This window comes from Syngnathus acus, chromosome 3 (assembly GCF_901709675.1).
Source record: "Syngnathus acus chromosome 3, fSynAcu1.2, whole genome shotgun sequence".
Classification (NCBI taxonomy): Eukaryota; Metazoa; Chordata; class Actinopteri; order Syngnathiformes; family Syngnathidae; genus Syngnathus; species Syngnathus acus.
Genome location: NC_051089.1, coordinates 1,248,055 through 1,266,270, shown reverse-complemented (window position 1 = coordinate 1,266,270; position 18,216 = coordinate 1,248,055). Strand labels below are relative to the sequence as shown.

At 44.7% G+C, this 18,216-nt stretch overlaps 3 protein-coding genes across 6 annotated transcripts; 2 read left to right on the top strand and 1 right to left on the bottom strand.

Moving 5' to 3' along the window:
- Window positions 1-474: 474 nt before the first annotated feature.
- dync1li2 (dynein, cytoplasmic 1, light intermediate chain 2) lies at window positions 475-8,484 on the top strand. Of its 2 annotated transcripts, none has more exons than XM_037247102.1 (13): window positions 475-635; window positions 1,185-1,258; window positions 1,322-1,438; window positions 1,521-1,751; window positions 3,219-3,382; window positions 4,365-4,458; window positions 4,543-4,678; window positions 4,761-4,872; window positions 4,949-5,008; window positions 5,108-5,152; window positions 5,231-5,348; window positions 5,575-5,703; window positions 6,221-8,484. In XM_037247102.1, exons 1-13 carry the CDS (start codon window positions 550-552, stop codon window positions 6,331-6,333), a joined length of 1,479 nt encoding a protein of 492 aa, XP_037102997.1. In that variant the 5' UTR covers window positions 475-549; the 3' UTR covers window positions 6,334-8,484. The 2 variants fall into 2 exon arrangements, with proteins under 2 accessions (XP_037102997.1, XP_037102998.1); XM_037247103.1 differs by having other exon boundaries at window positions 476-635; window positions 6,226-8,484.
- Window positions 8,485-8,906: 422 nt separating this feature from the next.
- On the top strand, window positions 8,907-16,485 carry cmtm4 (CKLF-like MARVEL transmembrane domain containing 4). Of its 3 annotated transcripts, none has more exons than XM_037247107.1 (4): window positions 8,907-9,601; window positions 12,641-12,817; window positions 14,516-14,614; window positions 14,820-16,485. In XM_037247107.1, exons 1-4 carry the CDS (start codon window positions 9,419-9,421, stop codon window positions 14,982-14,984), a joined length of 624 nt encoding a protein of 207 aa, XP_037103002.1. In that variant the 5' UTR covers window positions 8,907-9,418; the 3' UTR covers window positions 14,985-16,485. The 3 variants fall into 3 exon arrangements, with proteins under 3 accessions (XP_037103002.1, XP_037103003.1, XP_037103005.1); XM_037247108.1 differs by having other exon boundaries at window positions 14,516-14,655; window positions 14,688-14,959; XM_037247110.1 differs by lacking the exons at window positions 14,516-14,614; window positions 14,820-16,485 and adding an exon at window positions 13,516-14,161.
- A 54-nt stretch (window positions 16,486-16,539) lies between these two features.
- On the bottom strand, window positions 16,540-17,529 carry LOC119120326 (cyclin-dependent kinase inhibitor 1B-like). The gene is made up of 3 exons (XM_037247111.1): window positions 17,262-17,529; window positions 16,722-16,844; window positions 16,540-16,630 (listed from the first exon to the last, which is right to left on the bottom strand). Exons 1-3 carry the CDS (start codon window positions 17,512-17,514, stop codon window positions 16,575-16,577), a joined length of 432 nt encoding a protein of 143 aa, XP_037103006.1. The 5' UTR covers window positions 17,515-17,529; the 3' UTR covers window positions 16,540-16,574.
- Between the last annotated feature and the right edge of the window lie 687 nt (window positions 17,530-18,216).

The window sequence follows — 18,216 nt, the reverse complement described above, 5'->3', positions numbered from 1 at the left end:
CTTAGTAATATAATTATTTCGGGTTATATTTTCCTTCATTTGTGCATTGACAAATAATGCGATCAGTCTTCAATAAATAGCACCACCTACTGGATATTCCCAGCACAAGAGCTGTTTTGCCTCAACCATTTCAGAAGAATTTTTATAAATCTCATCATGTACAATAAATAAAAACTTTTTAAAAAACGAGGTGAAATTGTTGCTTTTGAAAAGCTGTTAAATTATTGTCAACGAAATGTTTCCTATTGGATGAAGTAACATTTTGAGAAATGTCAGATGATTGGGAATTAATTTAATTCATCTACTTATTCACATTTTGTGCCATTTCTGTTTGACTTGTGCAGTGAGATTCTTTATTATTTTTTCCTTTTTTTTTCCAAAAGTGAACGATGCCACCGGAAATTTGACGCTGCCCCCGCCCGCCACCAGGCCCCGGCGCGGCGTAGCTGCCGCAGAATGAAACGCACCCTTGGCCACTTGGACTAGGGCGGCGCTCGTAGTGGCCAAGCAGCGGGGCCTTGCCTGCCTTTGTGCTCGTACACAGAGAAGATGGCCCCCGTTTTGGAGAAGCAGCTCTCGGGCGTAGCCGGGGCAGGCGACAACAACAACGAGGAGGACGAAGGACTTGACCTCTGGCAAGTTTGCCTACTCTTTTAACAACTGTTGGGTTCTGCAGGGAAAAGTAGAGCCGCCTTGTCTGCCTGCTTTGTCATCACTGTTTTGCTGGGAAGCAAACACCGGCGGCCCGGCTAGCATCCGCGTTAGCACGAATTGAGGCTGGGCGAGCACTTTGCTAGCATTCTTTGTAAATAATGAGCCTCTTTGGCGAGTCTATAGACTGTGCATTTATCTTGTTTTTAACACCGGGTGTTTTTTTATTTTATTTTTAGGTTAAGTCAAGTCACAGCTAAGCTAACCGCTGTCATTTCAATCCTGTATGTGGCATACAACAAGCTAGCGTGAACCTTCGTGCTAACGCCTTCGCCTCTAACAACAGCATTATCTGCCTATGTCCGCACAGATGACATCATTTCAGTTTTCCGATTGCAGTCAGACCACAGGGCGAATAAAAATAGCTTCATGGCAGCCATCTTTTGTGTGACTTCAATTGAGTTTCCATAGAAACATTTGTTTTGCAAATCTGCTGTACAGACGATTTAACTCACAGTACTCCTATCTTATAGGACCTCCATATTGAGTGACGTTTCGACCCGCTCAAGTTCAAAATTACCATCAGGAAAAAACATTCTGGTATTTGGTAAGTGTCTGAAACCGTCCCTGCGGAGGACTGTCTGATGACCCGGCCCGTAATGTCTTTCAGGGGAGGATGGATCAGGAAAAACTACACTCATGTCCAAGCTCCAAGGAGCTGAACACAACAAGAGAGGCAGAGGACTGGAATATCAATACTTAAATGTCCACGATGAAGACCGAGATGGTGAGTCCAAGTGGAATCTGTTCCGTCGTCAGATTCATAGTCGTTGTTGTATTCCTCAAAATGAATTCTTTCCCTTTGGCAGACCTTACACGATGTAATGTGTGGATCCTGGACGGAGACCTGTACCACAAAGGCTTGCTCAAGTTTGCTGTTTCCGCCCAGTCGCTATGTAATTGCCTAGCCGTGTTTGTCGCGGACATGTCGCGGCCTTGGACCATTATGGAGTCGCTGCAGAAGTGGGCCAGCGTGCTACGTGACCATGTGGATAAACTGAAGATCCCTCCAGAGGACCTAAGAGAAATGGAGCTCAAGAGTAAGTAAAGGTTGCTTCTCATTATTCTGCTTCCTATCATGATAACTGATTTAAATAAATTGTATCTCAGCATCTGAAGTATGCATTGACCATGAGTGGTCTTTGAGTAGACAGCGGCAGATGGAACCAGACTGAAGTGTGTGTGGCGTCACCAATTGTTGCTGATTCTAGGTCATTGTCAGAAGCTTGTGATCCTCAGCAGTGCGTTCTGGCCATGGGCAAGTTCTCCACTTAAGCGGCGCCATGGTGCTCGACTGTTAAATTTAGATCTGCTCATGAAGAGCTCTATTCTATTGAGAACAGATGATGCTTTTTGTTCACATCATGGTTTTTAAGACTGCTTCTCCGTCTTCTGCATCGGATTGATCACTTATGAGGCCACAACAACGACTTAAAAGCTACAAATATTGAAAAATGGACTGGAAAGGAAGTACAAAGTTGAATCGCCAATTGTTTAGTCTGCGGATGTTTTGGTAGTAGCACCAGTCATCATTTAATTGCTTTTAAATGTTTGCCGTCTTGGCGCGATGATGCAAAAACACGATTAGCGACAGTACAATTAGCTTGGGGCCGATGCTGTCCAACAACGCAGCATGTCTGCATGTGACCAACAGTAGCCGCAGGAGATGAAACCAAATACTCAAGCAGTTTTCTGGAAGCTTATAATCAAAAAATAAATGATTACAGGTGCTTTTGAAACGGCAAAAAAACAAATGGAGAAGATGAAGTGAGTTAAATTTGAGTGGCTGTGTAGAAACGAGAGACACATTTGTGTGTGTGGCTCCAATCCAGGAGCTGTTGCAGCCCTCTTGCATCATAGTTCCCCGCCCCTCCCGCAGTAGCGTCTGCAATGCTCAACTCACTAGGTGGGCTGGACGCCTTGATGAAAAGAGCTGTTTGCTGAATTGCACGATCGGTTCAGAAAGTAAATTGAAAAGGGAAGCAATGAAAAGGGAAAGAAATGTCTTGAGTCATCCGCCACTCGCATTCACTTGTTAAACTTGCGAACAAAAACTCTTTAAACGCACAAGAGCGTTACTAATGTGTGAAATGTGTTTGACTCAGGGCGGTCTCGGTTTCTCCTACTTTGGGAATCAACGCCGTGAATTTGCTCATTCCATTGATTTGGCTTGATTTTGCTCCCTTGGACTTAAACAGACCGGATTTCTACCTTATCCATGTTGCAAAGTTGATCCCATGTTTGAAAGTCAAGGAACTGGCTCCCAAACGCACGTTAATCTGATGTCGCTGGCCGTTCCCTCGCTACATTCCAAAGCTCCCGAGGAAGTCGGCCAAAGCTTCCTGCATCTGAGCACACGCGCAGGCTGGCTGCCAAAGGTCTTCAACAGCTGGACTTGCAAAACAAGGCAGCCGTCTTTCCCGGGATCACGATTAGATCACGTGTCTGTAAATTGAAGTGACGTGACGGCACCGCTCACATTTTCTCGCCCTTGTCGTCGTTCTCAGTGGTCAAAGCGTTCCAGGAGTACGCGGAACCGGAGGAAGCCGCCCCCGCCTCCCCGCAGAGACGGGCCCTGGCAGCGGGCGAAGACGAAGATGTCGTGTTACCACTCGGGGACAACACACTCACGCACAACCTCGGCATTCCAGTGCTAATAGTTTGCACAAAGGTAAAGCATAAAGCATTCGTCAGTCGGCAGCAATCTGGCTCATTTAAAGCAGGAGTTAAAAAAAATGAGGAGAAACTGAATCTACATTTGAGGATTTTGCAGAAGTTCCCCTGGCACATTTTTACATCCTTCTGCGTTAAACCAAAATAATCTTTAGTATCTTGGCAAGGTTTTGCATAGCTGGATTTTGCGGATGGGCCCTCATGAGCGGTCACAGCGCCAAATGTTTTCCTCTCCAGCGGAGCATTTCCTTGCATTTTCTTTTGACTTGGGCCTTGTGCTATCTGAGTCATCAAAAGAAACCGTTCCTGCTCACTAAGCCCCCCCGGGCCGAGATTTGGTACCTTTCTCTGTATCAGCAGGGCTTCACATGCTTACTGGGAATTCCAAATGGGCCATTTCTCTTTCTGAGCGTCTCATCACAGCAGTGCATTGAGACAAATGGGTGTGTATGGTGGGGGGGGGGGGAAGAAAAAAAAAATTCCACTCATGTAACCTGTTTGGGAGCACTTATTATTCAACAAAATACAAACATCCCAAAGCTACAGACAACTTTATCGGTCCAAATCCGTCTTAGGGACGCAGTAATGGCTTCATGGGGTGTCCTACTTGCCAAAATGAGTTCAAAAGGGGGGGGGGGGGGGGGAATCAGCTTAAACAAGGGAGTTTGGCAAGCGTTTCCATGACGACACAGTATGGGTTACAGCGTGATGACAGCGTGAACGGCAAATCCTTGCTTGTACCACACACACACACAAAAAATGGCCCGTTAAAGTCAAAACACACAAACGTGTTGCTTTAAACATACAAAGCATGTCTTCAACGTGATTTTTGATTTGGCTCTGTGAACTGTTGCCCCCCCTGAAACAAAGATTTGATATTCTTGGCAGATGTCACCACTGATGTCAAACTACTGTTTGTCGTATTTCATAATACTATTCCGTTCATTTTTGTCCTCTCTCTCTTTCTCTCCAATCCGCAGTGCGACTCAATCAGCGTATTGGAGAAGGAGCACGACTACAGAGAAGAGCACTTTGATTTCATCCAGTCCCACATTAGGCGATTTTGCTTACAATGTATCCTTCAAGCATTTTACAAATGATGAAAAAAAAATAATAATGTAGCTCCAACCTACTTTGTACCTTGACCTAGGCAAACAGATGGAGCTGGTCTCATCTACACCTCGGCCAAAGAGGAAAAGAACCTAGATTTGCTTTACAAGTATCTTGTACATAAAGTGTATGACTTCCAATTTAGCAATCCCGCCCTCGTCGTGGAGAAGGATGCGGTGTTCATGTAAGTAAAGCGGAGCTCCGATCTTCTCGTCCTAATGCTGCCATGATGTCCTGCTAAATTCTTATTTTGTGTTTTCCGCTAGTCCGTCGGGTTGGGATAACGACAAGAAGATCTGCATCTTGCACGAAAACCTCACTACAGTCAGACCTGAAGATCCATTTGAAGATTTCATCACTAAGCCTCCCGTTCGAAAGGTATCGCAGTCCATTCGAGAAAATCCAAAGTATCTGCTTTCACTCGTATCTGAAATGCTCCCGTTGTGCCTCAAAGCTGGTGCATGACAAAGAGATCAATGCGGAGGACGAGCAGGTGTTCCTGATGAAACAACAGGTACGTCTCGTGACTCCACTTTGGGGAAGCGCTCGGGCCATTTTCCCGACATTGCGCGTCAGTCGCAACTGAGTCATGCGGCTATTTTTGCTCTTGCAGTCTCTGTTAGCAAAGCAGCCAGCCACGCCAACAAGAGGAGCTACCGTAAGTGTCGACAAGACTATCCGGCCTCTCAGCTAACTGTTAGCGCTGACGCGGTCCCTCTGATTTTCCACGTGGCAGGAATCGCCGGGACGGACCGCTTCGGGATCCCCGAGACCCGCGGGACGTGCTGGTCAGCCCACTTTAAGCAGCGGTTCCCCGATGGCTGCTGTCAAAAAGCCTGACGCCAACATGAAAGGTAAAATAAGTCTCCCACTGGCAAATATTCAACAAAATATAATCTTGAACAATATTTTTTTCTGAAAAACATTGCCCTTTATCTGGACTTACTTACCACTTTAGGCATCTTTAATCCACCGCAAAAAGAAAATAATTTGTCGTGCCAACACTGCCCCCAAGAGGTTGCTAGTGAACCGCCGCACACTTGTGACCACCAAATAGCATACTTGCTCATTTTCCCACAGCGGGAGCCGCCACGGAGGGCGTGTTGGCCAACTTCTTCAACAGCCTGTTGAGTAAAAAGACGGGATCCCCGGGCAGCCCCGGAAGTGGCGCTGTTGGCGCTGGGGTGCAAGGCTCCGCCAAAAAAACAGGTACAGACATCCTTCCTTGTGTGTGCGTGCGTTAGAAAGGGCAAACATTTGCCGCGCGGAGTTTTATCTCCACAGCCTGAAGCCAAATGTTTAAAAGAGATTTGCAAAAGAGATGCGTGCTGACCTCCTGAGATGGGAAGAAACATGCGACAGGCCTGTATGACGCAAACCTCCACGGAATGCTTCGCTTTACATTCCATGACGACATTGCAAGTCGCTCAACTAACTGTCAAATGAGGCTGTTTTGTTTTTTAAACAAAATTAGAATGTGCAAGTCATTGCAGTCAGACCAGTCAAATGGTTTGAGGATAACGCATGTGTCTTTGCTTGACGGTTCCTTTTTGCATGTCTTAACCGTGCCAGCCAGCCAGCCAGCCAGCAAACTTTCAGCATGGGAAAGCATCACTTTGCGAGCTCCATTAACCCGCTTGCTATTTTTATTTTATTTTTTTGAAATCAGCCCACACAGAAGCTACAGGAGATTACGTTTGTGCTTCTCTCTTCCTTTTATTCCAAGGGCAGAAGCCGGGTTTGACTGACGTCCAGGCTGAGTTGGACCGAATGACACGCAAACAGGACTCCCTGGTTTCCGCCAACAACATCCCGCCGCAGACTGAGAACGAAGTGTGAAGTCCACAAAAAAAAAGGAGAAAAAAAGAAAAGAGCTGCAGTGTTCACCGCACCAATAATGGAAATTCAAGTATACATGTGAGCATAAACGGTTGACCAAATTCCCAATGTCTTTGTCAGAACGCAGAGCGGAGAGAAAGAAATATTTTACAAGTTGCCAACAAGACGATAGCGCTGCCCGCAGATTGGCTTGTCTCCACTTTGAGTGTTTCCCACTAAGGTTGTCTGTGGAGACGTGCGCCCCCCCATAGACCGACTGACTGGGTTGCAGGCCTCCCAGTCGCTGAGCTATATTATAAAAACAAAATAAAAAACACTCCTGACTGGCCTACGGTTAAATCTTTCTCACAGAAGGAATTGGCTTGAAATTGAAACGCCTTTTCAACTCCTAATTGCGTTTGTCATGAAAGTTCAAGTCCCATGTTTGCCAACAAAACGTTGGGCTGATGCGAAGGTATTTATACAAAGTTTCCCTTTTTTTTTTTCCTCCGCGAGCACCGTTTTGGGAAATATTCTCGACATCAATGTGCTCAAATGCCTCCGGTAGCATGAAATCAACATGCCCTCGTCGTCTCGAAGGATTCTGTAAATAAGAAAAAGAAAAGTGCTTCAGGTTTGCTTTTGTGTACATACAATTCTGCTCCATTGCCTCTGACCAGCTAAGTTGGCGTTTGATAAGGTTTTGAGGCTCCACCAGAATCTTCTCTTCTCTTTGGTTTGGGCAGCGTCTTTGCCACTTTTACTCCCCAAAGTGCCTGGCTTTTCCACAGGAGAGCAAAATGCACTGTAGCGCCATCGCCGTCAGACAAGTTAATTTATTTCTATTTACCTTATTTCTTCATGTACATCAAGCCTGCGCTTGTTCTTATTTTCTTTGGGTTTTTTTATTTTAGAAAAATCATTTTGTGGCCTCGTTGATGTTTCGTGTAGAAAAAAGATTTTAACAGCTTTATTTCTTTCAAGAGCCACAACACAAGTTTCCCCTTCAGTGCCCTAAAATGAGCTTTGCCTTCAAACGACACCCTGCCTTCACACACACCGTGCAAATCAACGATGTCTTTTTTTTTTTTTCTCTCTCTCCTTCAGTCGTGAAGAAAGCGACTGTTTAGAAAAATCGAGTAGAACAAGGACAAAAATTGGACAGCAGCAAATCAACTCTCCCCATTGCTCACTTTTTTTTTTTTTTTTTTCCCACCTTGTGTTTGTCATCACCCAAACCTATTTTGCTCCCTTTCCACAAACTATTTTAGATACAAATGTGATCGGAAGACCACGATGGTGTTCAGGTGACTTCATTGGTCATCTGACATGATGTGAGAAGATACAAGGCCACTTTTGCTGGTTTGTGAGCGGGTGGCGTATGCAGTCAATAAGCACACCAATCCAAACATGTTGAACGAAGCACTTTTCCTCCGACTCCTGAATCGCTTTCTTTTTGCAACAGTTAGACACAGAATGCACACTTTTTTCGTCTTGCCTTTTTGCGCTCTCGGTTTGAACGGACACCGTCGAATAGCGTTTGCTGCTTACGTATTGGAAGCTTCAGCCTACGCTTAACTTTGGAATCCCAAGTTTAGATTTTTATTTTGCAATTATTATTTCTTGTAGGTCTTGAAGATTGACAAAATGTTCAGGGACTTTTCTCTTTCCCTTCTGATTCAATGGTTCGGACCATTTTCTGATATCAAACTTTGAAATGTCACACCAAGCTGACTTTCTGTCCAAAACTGTAAGTTAGCAAAAAGGAATGAAGTGCTCCCGCTGCTTGGTTACATAATTTCCTTTTTTTTTTTATGATGATGACTAGATGTCCTTCCCAACATTGAATATTATCCAGCTGATGTAATTTTTGTACTCTGGCCTCAGTTGAAGTCAACTGTCGCTTGACAACTTTAATGAATTGCCTTTGACCACTAATGGCGGTGAGATGACAAGCTTCTGCTATCTGTCCTTTTTGTATTGAGGATATCAAGACATTATAAGCATTCAAATGGCTGCTTTTGTGTACTGAATTAATTCAGAATTTGATTGTATGACTTTAACACAACTCTGTAGCCTCCAAGCTGCCATGTGGATTCTGCGCTTCTTGTGCCGACAAAGTTGAGGAAAAGGCTTATCATATCCCCGGCTTCAATAAATCAATGAATCCAACTGTGTTGCCTTTTGGTGGATTGTTTTATTTATTTTTTTCTGGTTGAATGCTTAGGCCTTCATTTTGACAGTGCTACCACACCAAACCACCAGATGGCAGTAAATGCCAAGTACGTACGAAACAATTACTTGCCAAAAAGACGGGCAGTGTAAAATTATTTCTAGATGGCAAATTGTAACAACTTGCAAAATATACGACACGGATGTAAGAATTATTCCGTGTCAGTGTATTTAGATGAGTAGCAGGCATTGTCATTTTTCCAGGCCTTCACCTGGACGGACTACAAATGCAATTGGAAAGAGAAAAAGAAAAGAGCTGCCTGTCGCATTCTGTTCTTCTGTCCAAAATCCGCTTTCGTAGATTGCTTGGAGGAACCCGAAACTAGCGGAGAGTTTGGTGCAGTTTGTAGGGGGGGCGGAGACACGACTGCTAAGCCGTCTCGGCGCGGAGCCGCCTCACTGTTGCTTGCTGCTGCTCCCTGCCGGTCAGCAGGCCTCAAGTCGACGCTAACTCACGCTCACAATCGACTTCTCGTTCGATCCCGATGGATTTGTGTTATTTACTCGCAGAAAGTGCTCGCTCGCTCATCCCGGTAGGCAGGCGTGTTTTTGTGTTTCTCGTAGTACGCCGCTGAATCGTCCGCGGTGATGATTGTGGAAAACAAGTGAGCCAGCCGCCTCGTAGAGTTCCAACTGGGAGCGAAGCGGAGCGTAGCGACGAGCAGTAAACAACCCGGGGTGTCGACCTCTGTACCCCCGTGAACCCTCCATTGCGTCCCGGCGAGACAGCCTTGAGAAGTGGACCTTTCGTTTGGTTTTCTCTCTCAAGCTCATCGTCTCGGCATGGAATAAATTGGGCTCTTGGGCGCAGAGAAACAAACGGCGCCGATTGGAACCATTTCGAGTGGACATTACAAGCCCAGGAGGAACCAGCATGAGGAACACCGAGGAGGCGGAGGGCTCGGACGGCGAGGCCTCCAACACCATGATCTCCGGGGCTAATAGCCCCTACCAGCCCACCACCGAGCCAGTCCAGGCGAGGAGTGTTTGGGGCGGCATTCGGTGCGATGTGGACTACCTCCAGTCTTACTTTGGCATTTTAAAGGCAATCGAAGTGGTAAGTTGTCTTTTATTGTCTGGTGGACATTGTAGTAAATACTCCTCGTTGTAGTCCTATTGAGGAGTGACGTAACAAATGAGCCATATGGTCACCGTAGAATTTAAAACCGCACAGTTGGTGTTCAAGTGAAGGACATTGTGATTAGTGCTTTGTCATGCTGACTGACTTTGCCATGACTTATCCGACTATTGTGCACATGCTGTATGCTTTAGAATTGCCTTTTTTTCTCTCCAATTTTGCTACCTGGAAAATGTCACTTCGATGACGTTTATGCATGCACCTGTCGGATTATGATACTCCCCCGAACTAAGAATAAATTATTTGGTGAGGAGTTCCTAAAGAGTTTGAGGAAGGCAACATTTAAGTTTGACAACATTGTGTGAATTGAAGGCAGCTGCTAAAAAAAAATCTGTCGAGTCACTATCCACCACTTCCATTGGAGACGGTGTCTTTTTTTATTTTTTTTTTCCAGCCTGAACAAACGTTCAAAATGATGCTTGTGAGTTTGGTGTGGAAGAACGAAAGAGCCCTGACCTCAACCCAACATTTTTTGGGGGATGAGGTCTTCCCTTCCAGGCAGCATTTAACAATATTTGTTAACATTTAACGGACTCCAGTATCTCTTCCATTTTTTTTTTTACTTTTATACAGGCCACCTGTGAGTTGCACGAAATATAAATTAGCCTTCATGCAACCATCTCCACAAAAATGTGTTTAAAATGAAACCCAAGCAAAGTCATCCATGTACGTAAGCGTTACATGAGCTCTCATTACAATCGATCTGAATGATTTGCTCTTCTGCTTTGATACAGACTTTTGCTCTTAAGCCAGTCGAGAAATATGTCTCCTTCGCAAACAAGGACAGTTGAACCCCTTCCAAGTTTGCATTTGGTATGTTGGAAGTCTGCAAGTCTCACCGCCAGATGGTTTTTCTTCCTTTTACTGCTTCGTGCTCTTACTTTGCCCCAAATGGGGTTATGGAATAATATTCTGTGCCCGATGAAGGTCGAAATAAGGAGAATGGAGAAGAAATTGTGAAAGCGATGGGCCTGTCCTGACACTGTCCTGCATAGACAAAGCAACCACCACCCAACCCCCCCTCTCTGACCTCCTTCTTGGTGTCACGTGAAACCTCAGCATGTTTTGTTGTCAACAAAACCTGACTAACTCTTGTGAATGTCATGAGACAAATCCTCCTGCTTTCCAGCGCCTTTGCAAATTCTCCCGATACTGAAATAAGGTGCTCTCGATGTAATGAACTTTCCAGATGGTCCCGAATGTCCGTGAGCGCTTCCTGCTTGGAGAGACACTGCGGTCTCCTCTGGTGGTAATGTTGCTCATTCGGCTCCGGGAGGGAGAAATAAAGAATGTTGTGTGGGGGGGGGGGGAAAAAATGCATATTCACCTTCTACTCTCTCTGTGGTGAAATGTAACCTGCATTGAGGCTCGCTCTGGTTTCCAGTACTCACTTTGTGGGCTGCTGCTCAACATTCCCACGTTGCCATTTTTGCACGCACAGTAAGATTTGCAGTTGTTGTTTTCTTCGCACATGAATTTAAAAATTTGCCTTAGAGGTGACGGTGGAGTGGTGGCTAGCTCATCGTCGCTTACACGATTAGCTTTGTGGCCCCTCCCTCGCCTCCTGTTTGGCAGCCCGACACCTGCTAAGGGACTTTTGGAGAAGTCATGCATTTTCTCTCATTCAGACGTGACTTCATTGGCGGCCTTGTTTGGTTTCGTCACAAAAGAAAAATGCATCATTGAGAAGTTGGTGGCGTCGGTGAGCCCGGCCCAGCCCAGCCATTTTGGTGGTTTTGTCTGTGTTGCTTTGCAAGATTTGTCTGACGTTCTGTGGACTTTTTAAAAGAATGAGGAATGGCGCTTGATGAGAAACTGTAAAAACGGCGTTCAATGAATTTGAGTGATGGTATGAACTCCCAAGAATGCACTTTGTGTGGAATTGTTCTTGGACTTTTTAATTGACCTCATTTTGAGGGGTTTTGATCATCTTCAGAAAGTTTATTTTTTTTTCTTCAATCATGTCTAGTTACTGCTTAACCTTTAAGCCTAACTTTGTCATTGAGCAACGGCAGCCTGGGATGAGACGCCATGTTGCATTAGTGTTTGTCTTGGTTCTGTTCAAGCTCAGGAATTTGGAGCACACTCATCCAGTCAGTAATGTACATGCGGTTTCACCGGGCCTTGGATGGCAAAAGAACACCTAAATAGGGGAATTCCTCCCATTCTGCGGTTTGTTGACGACTTGGCCGGCCGGCTCCTGGCGTCCGCCGCGGCTGCCAGGAGCCGACTCGCCAGATGAGTTCACGGCCTTGCCTCTATTCACAGGACAATCTCTCTGTCGTCGAGCGTCAGGCGGCCCACGGGTTTTGTGCAAACATTCACAATTGGACAAAGGCGGAGGCCACTTTATGCACCGTGCATGCCAAATGTGTTACACTTTTTTTGGTTTCATTCTTGGAGATAAAACAGTAAAACTGTCACAAGCGGCTAGTGGAGAACAGCAAAACCAAACTTGGCCCGCTGAAGTTCCATGAAAATGTCATCTTGATATGAAAGATAGCGGTGACTTATTCTCCAGTTAGTGCAGGCACAAAGATGGGCGTTTACGTGAAGAATGTGTAACTGGGAACTCTGCAGCGTTTGTAAATCATTTCATTGTCGTTGGTCATGCGCTACAATGCGGACTCTAAACTCGAATTTCTTTTTAAAGTGCCACGAGCAAATTTATGCCAATTTGGTTTATAAAGAATATCAACTAGGGATGTTTGATTCCACTTTTTTCAGTACTCAGTTGTGATATTGATACCGAAATCACTCAAACCTATGATACATCAAATTTTCTCCAACAAATAATGACGGATCATTCTTGAAAAATACCTTCATATCCCAAATATATAATTACGCTTAAAATTAAATGACTTTTGAATAAATGAATGCTCATTTTGCTTCTTTGTCAGAAAAGTTGCTTTTTTATTCTGCGTCCCTCATGACGATGTTGAATGTGTCTCCTCGCAGGTGCTGTCACTCATTGCCTTCATCTGCATCGAAACCATCATGATGTGTTCCCCGTGCAGCGGCGTCTACTTCTTCGAGTTTGTCAGCTGCACCGCCTTTGTGGTCACCGGTGCGCTTTTGGTGATTTTCTCCCTCAGCCTGCACACCAAAGTGCCCCACATCAACTGGAACCTCACGGTTGGTACAGTTTTGTCATTTTTTAAAGTATTTTATTTAAAAAAAAGTTTTTAATTTGTTTTAATTTCTTAATTTTATTTAAAAAAAAGTTTTTAATTTGTTTTAATTTCTTAATTTTGTTTTTTTCCCCAAAAATTTATTTTGTCATTTTTTTAAATTGTTTTCAAATTTTCTCCATTTCTTTATTTAAAAAAAAGAATTGTTTTCAAATGTTCTCGATTTTAGCTTTCACGCGTTGTCATGCCTGACGTTAGTTTTGAACGTAGCCACTTTTACATGTCGTTGGCATCTTGCAAACGGAAAGTTTGTAGCGTTGGCGGGAGGCGGCGGAGTGTCACGAGAACATGCAGTGTCAGCTGTGAGCAAACGAGCCGCTTGCTTCTTTTTTTTTTTTTTGGACACCGCTGTACTATTTGCCTAAACACTCAAGATGGCGTCGTGTCATCTGAGCTGCGGGGAATGGAAAATAGCTTTTTGCTGTCATTCCAGAAAGCCGCACGGCTTACATGTCCTCGTCAGCCAGTGGCCCAAATGCAACTGGTTTGCCTTATAGCTCTTTCGTTTTGTTGGTGTAGTTTGAAAGTGCACATTTAGAGAAATTGACGCCCTACCTGTGAATTTGAATTGTATTTATTTATTCTATTTCCTTTTCTCCCTTGTGTGAGTGTGGCTTAATGCGTTTACTCCATTCACCGTAGGATGATCACGCCCTACGAGAACCGAGCATGATTTATTCATCGACAGATGGCCTTTTGTGTCTTTTGTGCTCTGCTCTTGGGTTCTTACTGGACTTGTTACTTGTCTGCCATTGGAATACTTTCTTCAAGCCTTGTGTTATATATATATTTTTGTAATCCTTTTGTCATCAACAGTGTCGGTATCGTCCAACAGTGCTTCCATTCTGCTCTTTCATTTGTAACTCCTGACCCACGCTGCCGTTGCACTGACCGAGCAAGTTGAGCGCGAGGGTTTGGATCATGTGATCACGTGCTACGTGACTCCATCTCCTCCATTTCACCCTCTATTGGCTCGTGGTGATGGCTTTGTTTCATTGCCTTTACTTTCTGTGTGTACTACAGTCGACGCTTTCTAGCAACAACGCTGCTTTGTTGCTACTTGCTAACTCGACCAGCAGCCATAACCAGTGTGATTGTTTGCTTCCCCCACGGGAGACAATGGAGACCCTCAAAAAGGAGACAAGATCCTGTTCAACTGGTTGGGTGTGTCACACGAAACCCTGCGTGTGTGTTGGGATACAGTTGGTGTGCAAAGTGGGCGTGGCCGGAAGCTTCTGACACTGCTACCTTGTAAATGGTTCGAGGGAGTTAAGATAAGGAGATGTTGAGGATCATCATCAACTTGTCTGTGATGAAGGGCTAGATAAATAAACTTGACTTGACGGTTCAAAATATGGCGGCGTCAATGAATCCCCTTTATTGTCACCGCTTTAGAGGCCAGTCCTGCATCCATCCCAAGGTGAAGTCAAACTAGCTTAAAACATGAACGGAATTTGTTGTAGCTCTTATTTTCTCTGCTTCGGGGGATGGCCGGGCCGGGCCGGGCCAGGTCTGCAACATCTCTGTACCTTTGAACTGCACCTACGTACTTCCTGCAGTTTTAAGTGGACTGTAATGAAGCAGCAGGGATGCAAAGCAAATTGTTGTTGACAAGCCGGGTGTGTTTGGTGTGTTCCCGTAGGATTTGGCTAACACGGCAGCCAGCACCTTCCTCTTCTTCTTGTCATCGCTCGTGCTCGTGTGCATCAACCACAACACCGGGGCTGAAATAGCGGCAGCGGTGAGTACGCCGGCCCGACTTGCGTGCATGCTTACCTCAATTTGCTTATTGGAGGAATAAAAAAAAAAAAAAAAGCCGTTCATCGGCGCCGCAAGAGCGAGAATTCAAACGAACCTCTCCTTGTCGCATCAACGGGCGAAAGGTTAAGTGCTTTCCCGCGGCCATTGTGAATTGTTACTGACTTCCTATTTCCTCTTGCGTGCAGATCTTTGGCTTCCTGGCCACAGGTGTGTACGCCCTCAACACTTTCCTGGCGGTACGGCGGTGGCGCCGCGGCAACGGGACTCAGAGGGCGGCTCAGAGCAGCGAGTACACACGAGCGCGCACGGCCTCTCGTGGAGAAATGGAAGCGCGGCCCGAACTGGCGTGAATGGAATCCAATCCAAACGTAAAGAGGCTCACTGAAGGAATGGAAACAAAAGTCGTATCCACGTGACTCCTCTGCCTCTGGGACCTCCGACCAGGCTGGCTTGATCGCAAACTTCTCCTGGCTCAACTTTGAACGTTTCCAAACGTTGCGTCTCACTGTGAAGACGCAAGTTGAGCTGCCTGAGTCACTTCTGTATCTGTCAGCGGTGTTTGATGAAGTAGCAAGACGTTCCTACGGATCAGGAACACAATTTGCTTCTTTTATCTACTGACTCCAGCTGTCGGCCAGACAAGACTGATAGTGTGTGTTTAATCGCTAAAAGGGTACTTGCGTCAATTTATTTCATTTCTTCTTTTTCATAACAAACTGCCTTTTTTTTTTTTTTTTTTATCTGTGACGTTTAGCCACTAAAAAGCTTTGCTTCGTGCAATCGAATAGTCTTTTTTTTTTTTACAACTCAAAGTAATTCCGTGCATTTATACTTTGACAAAAGCGTGAAGGGTATTCCCAGTATGTGTCTTAATCCATTCAACTAGTTTTGTCAACACTGTGAGTAAATAGCACGAGGCAGAAAAAATATTTATTTTGTCTCCTTTTTGCACGTCAACCACTTTATAAAGTGACGATGACATACAGTAGATCTTGGTAAATCACACACACAAAATATAAAGCGCACAGCTGAAGTCCGTGGCCTGTTAGGTGACTTTGCTCATTTGCAAGACAATCTCGTGTGCTTTTGTCTACCATAGAAGGTTGCCTTAGTTTTCTTGTGTTACTTGCTCTGATGCCGCGTGGTCATGTTTTGCATTCTTTGAAATAGTTTTCAGTATTTTGGTTTCCTAGCTGCATAGCATTAGTTTAATCTTTCCTCCAGGGTCATTCTTTGAATGCTTTTAGGTCAAAGTGACCCAAGAGTGACTGTACTGTTGCCACGCCCACTTACTTGACTGCACGGAAAGCCCCGCTTCAAAACAATTGACTGGTAGACGCGATGCTTACTGAATAGCGCCACCTTTTGGTCTTTTTTCTAAAATGTATTTCAGTAAGCACAGTGTGTATGAGAGGCTTTTGAAATGAAAACACAACCGTGCCACTAATTTTTTGTTTTTTTCTGCATACACCATATATCACTCCTGCAGCCAGAACCACTTTAGATATTTATTATGCATTGCCTTTGTTAATTCTGTCATTAAACTAATCAAAGCAAACACTGGCTGGCTTCTCCTCTTTCAAATGATGCGCCAATGTTTTGGTCATTTCAAAGATTTTCAATGAATGCAATGTGTAATTATTGGACTGCAAGAAATGCTTTAATTTCAACATTTTTACACCTGTGTAGTCATAACAAGAAATATCAGGCATATGGTGAATAGAACAATTCAAATATTGACTCTATATTGGGTGAAATGTATGTACTGAACTGAAGACCAGGTTTGGTGACTGAACTTTTTTTTTTTTTTATACAAAGAACTCATCTCGGCAATAAATTGTGTTTGTGGTATTTCGAATAACATGTAGTAACTTCAAACAAAATGTCATGTGAACATTGAACAAAACTTTAAGTGCAACAGTTAGACTGAATGTTCATCTTCAGATGTGGATTTGTACCATTTTAGTGCAACGTTGCTTTGCTGGAACAGACAGATCTGCTGGAAATAGGAACAACACAAATATGGACTCATCAGCATTCACAAACCCAGTTAGTTAGTTAGTTAGTTAGTTAGTTTCCCTCTTTACCTGTAGTTTCATTGTCTGTGGTCTTGACTGAAGACTTTGGGAGTGTCCGCTTCTTTGGTCCAGGGGTGACTTCAGGAGGACACATTTGACCTGGGCAGTCTTCAGTGTCCGACTCCTCATACGCTGGAAAAGATATTGGAACTGCGGTTACAGTAGCACGAGTTTGCCATGTGTGCCTGAGCACATAAATACCTGTTTTAAAAGGCTTAATGTTGTGTATTTGTGTGGTATTACATTTTTGGAAGCTAAATGTGAAGCCTGCATCACTGCCCTCCTAAATGTCTTATCTGAGAATTGCCCCTGGACTAGAAAATTTAGAAGATAAAAATGTAATTTTCTACTCTGTAGTTTGCTACATAAGAGAAAACAATTGAAATGATTTAAAACGGAGTTTTCCAGCGGGAAGCGGAACCTTTAAAATGGACGTCGATTCAGCTACTACGCTAGCTCCGAGTGAATGTTTCGAAAAGGTCACGGATAGGTTTTTGTTTCATATTTGATTTTATTCTGACAACACAGCAAGAATGTATGCTTTAATACCCTTAGGGGTGCACCAAGTTTTCTGGCCCCTGGAGGACTCGTGGTAAAAGGCAGCGATGCGCTCCACGGGATTTTTCTCCCACTGCAACCTGCCGGGCAGCGGGGTTTCCGTCTTGAAATTGAAGTTCCAGCGCTGGGTGTCGTCTTGGCTAAACTGCTGGAGATTCCGTTCCAAGTCTCGGTCCACCTGGTCGCGGTCCACGGCGCCAAACAAACACTTGCGTACCAACTTTGTAGACACGACCGTGTTCATCTTGGTTGTGGTGTGACGGCACATATGTAGTTGAGCGTGTTGACTCGTGTTGGCTCGTGAGTGAACGATTCGTTCAAAATAACGAATCCTTACAGTGAACGTGAGTGAACGGATCACTTCCTGAACTTATTCGTTCTTTTTTCACTTCATACGACTTCAACCAACATGCAATGACGTCACTTATCCCACACCGTAGGTGTCGGTAATGCGCATTGACGCTGGTGCCACCTCGCCGTATAACAAAACGAAGAAGAGAAATGACGTAACTTCCCGTTCACGAACGAGTCAGTGAATTGCATTGCCCGTTCACCAACTGTACTTAATGTTGTGTCCGAGTGACGTCACAGATCAAACAGCCAATCAGGAGGTGGGGGTGAGGGCGGGTGTGGCACTTTTCACATATTTCCCTAATAAAGTGGCCTGTTATGAGGTACACCTGAAAATGGCAGTGTACCTAATGGAGTGTCCGAGTGACGTCACAGATCAACCAGCCAATCAGAAAGTTACCCTCGTTAAACACACCTGCGTGAAAAGATTTTGGTCGCTTTCACGTTCTGAAGGAGCTAAAACTTTTCACGCAGGTGCGCTTAACGAGGGTCACTTGGAAAACATGTTGGAACGCGGCCCCGAGGACTAGAGCTTGACACCTGTGACCTTTGACCATGATATTTCCCTAATAAAGTGGCCTGTTATTTGGTACAC